General features: G+C 40.2%; 1 protein-coding gene across 1 annotated transcript; it reads right to left on the reverse strand.

Annotated features, from left to right (window-relative positions):
- Window positions 1–1,942: 1,942 nt before the first annotated feature.
- LOC115752486 (non-specific lipid-transfer protein 1-like) lies at window positions 1,943–2,639 on the reverse strand. The gene is made up of 2 exons (XM_048283191.1): window positions 2,283–2,639; window positions 1,943–2,093 (listed from the first exon to the last, which is right to left on the reverse strand). Exons 1-2 carry the CDS (start codon window positions 2,618–2,620, stop codon window positions 2,084–2,086), a joined length of 348 nt encoding a protein of 115 aa, XP_048139148.1. The 5' UTR covers window positions 2,621–2,639; the 3' UTR covers window positions 1,943–2,083.
- Window positions 2,640–3,240: the final 601 nt, after the last annotated feature.

Genomic DNA, 3,240 nt, shown 5'->3' on the forward strand with positions numbered 1-3,240 from the left:
AAAATTACAAAAAAAGTTCTAAACCTATTGCAATTGTGTCATGAACTTTTATTTTGCCAATTAAGTCCTAAAGCTTTGCACTTGTATCAATTTAGTTCATTTGATCAAAAATCATTGATGTGGCACAGTTAGTGCTAACATGGGATGACCGACATTGACATGGATGATTTTAAAAAAATTTCAAATTTTTTATTGATTTTTTTTTTTGAATTTTCTCTTTTTTTTTTTTTTGCTTTTTCTTCTTTCTTTTCTTTTTTTGTTACTACTGTGGCTACCGACGGTTATCGGAGCTTGCCGGCCATTGGACAAGACTCACGACTGAAAAGTTTACTTATGGGAAAAATTGTACAAAAAGTCCTAAGTCTATTGCACTATTACCAATCGAGTCCATTCAGTCAATTTAGCTAGAAACCACGGACGTGAACCCCAATCATCCTATGTTTTTAGCAGCATTTATAGTTTTTATTTATCTATTCTTTTTCCTTTTTTTTTCTTTTCTTATGTCTTTCTTTCTTACTTTTTTTCTTTTCTCTTTTTTCTTAGCTGGCCTCGAGCAAGGGATGTCAGCCTTGGGCTGGAGGCCCTCACCCGATCTCCTAAAGGGCTGCCCTCACTTGGGCTGACAAAGGGCTGCCCTCACAAGAGGCTGGTGACCTCTGCCGGCTATCGATGAGGCCTAGTGAAGGCTGACTGACGGGAAAAAAGGAAAAAGGAAAAAGGAAAAAGTAAATGAAATAAAAGTAAAGATGGAAAACAGAAGATAAGACAAAAAAAAAGAATCTATAAATACATATTTCAAGGAAGATATTAAAATACTATTAAAAGTTATCCACGTTGGTGTTGGTCGTGCCACATAGGACGGTCGGTGTCCATTTTAGCATTTTGGGGCGAAAACTAGCCAGATAGACTCGATCGACAAAAGTATAATAGGTTTAGGATTTTTTGGACAATTTTCCCTTATGTAAAAATTGACACTATCAAGACCCAGTGAATATCGAATATCAAGCGGCCCAATTAGTGTTTACCTGTTCTCAAGAAATACTCTCTTAAAGATTTATCATAATGGCTAGTAATTAACCTAAAGTCACTATTATACTGGATTAGCTAACGAAACTCTCAGAAGATAAATCCTAGATTCTTACAAGGAGGCCAGGATGGAAAGTTTGCTCAATTGCAAACTTGGTTACGGTCACACGCAGAAATGTACATTTGCGTCCTCAGTCGCTGTCGATCGTGAAAAACCTGACAACGTTTTCATTTCGTAGATTTCTCCGCCGCACTGCTTCCGTGATGGTAAATGGAAGGAACAAACGGTTTCAGCCAATATAAGGAGGAAGATTAGTCAAGTCAATCTAGCTAATATTGATGGGAATTCGTAGATAATTTCTAATAATAATATAATTTTATCTCCTTTTTTTTCATTTTCTTTCTTTTCTTTTCTTTCCCTTCATTACTTTTTTTTTTATCTTTTTTTTAGAAACTAAAATAAAATAAAATAAAATTACTAAAATATCATTAAGATTTGTCAACATCAACGTGCCCATGCCACGTAGGACATCAAGCGTCCACACCAATGATTTTCGAAAAAATTGACTAGATGAGCTAAATCGGCAAAACCTGAAAAATGCTTAGGACTCAATTGACACAATTGAGGTTACAATACCATCATCCATGTCAATGCTCTGTATTAAGAGAATAACGTAGTAAACACTTTTTTTTTCCTCTCCCTATTTTGGCTTGATTAAGCAATTTTCTTGGTTACAAGCAATGTCAATTTACATTTTTGGTTGTAATCTAGGACGCATCTCTATTGCTGTTTGACAATTTGTTTCTGCTTGTCTTGAAATAGTATAGAAGATGCCCATTCCGTGCGTATGTGTCCGCGAGAGAGAGATCACTTTATTCATTCCAAGTAGAAGGCTTACAAAATGTTGTAACATGGCTCTCTAGGGAGAACCCTACAAGGACAACCTTATTACGTACGTTCTAAAACATGACTAAGCACACTAAATATCATAGCAAGGAGTAGTCATCGACGCCACCCAAGCTCCTCTTTATTCATCGGCCCCCAGACCTTCCTTTTTCAAGAAATGCTGCAAAAATTCGTATGGGTAAGCACAAGGATCAGTCATCATGATCATGCTCATAGATCTTCGTAGATAAGAATATGTGCAATGGCAGACCGAGAAATTCGAGGTTTGAGCGGTTTAAGAATGGTAGCGTTGTCGGACCAAACATGTCATTTAGGGTTGATTCAAATAAAGACAGAATCAAGTAACTACCGGTTGCAATCTACGTCCGCACGGATGGGGACGCCAATCGAGACACCGCATTTGCCGGGCAGGGCGGCAGCAGCGTCTGCCTTGATGTTGTGGGCCTGGCTCGCGAGTTGCTTGATGCACACGCACGCGGCGCGCCGGTCTGCGGGGTACGGAGTGCTGCTCTTCAGGCCTCTCACCCCGTTGCAGCACGCCGGTCCGGGGTCCCCTCCTTTAGTTAGGTACGATGCGCAAGGGCCGAGAGACTTATTCACTTGTGAGCAAGTGATGCCCTCCGCCTGGTTCGCCATGAGCGCTATCACGACCGCCATCGCCACCAACGCCAAAGCCGCGCCCTTCATAACTTTTTCTCGGTCGAGAGAAAGTTATGTTGAACTTCTCGAAGAAAGTGGAGCGTATGTGTGTGTGTTTGAGGATGGTGCGTGGGAGAGAGTATTTATAGCTGTGAGTCGAGAACTAGTCCAAAACATGGTGACCAAGATGGCCACCATAAATAGTAAAGAGAGCCATTTTCTGTGACCACACTTCGTGCTTTCATCAGGAAGGTTGTTTGTGCTCTGAAAAAGGGTTGATGTTTTCCATTCAAGATGGCAAATTTTAGTGACGGGATCGACTCGGCGAAGGGTGACTTCAGCTTCCCCTTGTTTGTGTTAGGCAGGAGTTATTACAATCTTGTTGGCTTCTTGATTCTCCAACCATTCCATCGTCCGTGTATTTCCTAGATCAATTAATGTCATCTTCGTCTGCATGCAAGAGAAGTGCGGTTGTTGGTTGGGAAAAGTACAAAAGTTTATGTTTCGTTGATTAGTAGATATTAACAAAACTAGACCTAGGTTTGACTTGCTGGGAAAAACTCTTGAACTTGCGGGATAAAGCATTACCGAGCAAGAAACGATCAAGAAAAATTAAGTACGAAAAATTTGATGCTTTCTACGGGCTCCCCCAAGTTTTAATGTCTGGA

Source organism: Rhodamnia argentea, chromosome 7, assembly GCF_020921035.1.
Source record: "Rhodamnia argentea isolate NSW1041297 chromosome 7, ASM2092103v1, whole genome shotgun sequence".
NCBI classification, from domain to species: Eukaryota; Viridiplantae; Streptophyta; class Magnoliopsida; order Myrtales; family Myrtaceae; genus Rhodamnia; species Rhodamnia argentea.

Excerpts from the sequence above, each read along its gene's own strand:
- LOC115752486 (XM_048283191.1), bottom strand. The coding sequence starts at position 2,620 with ATGAAGGGCGCGGCTTTGGCGTTGGTGGCGATGGCGGTCGTGATAGCG.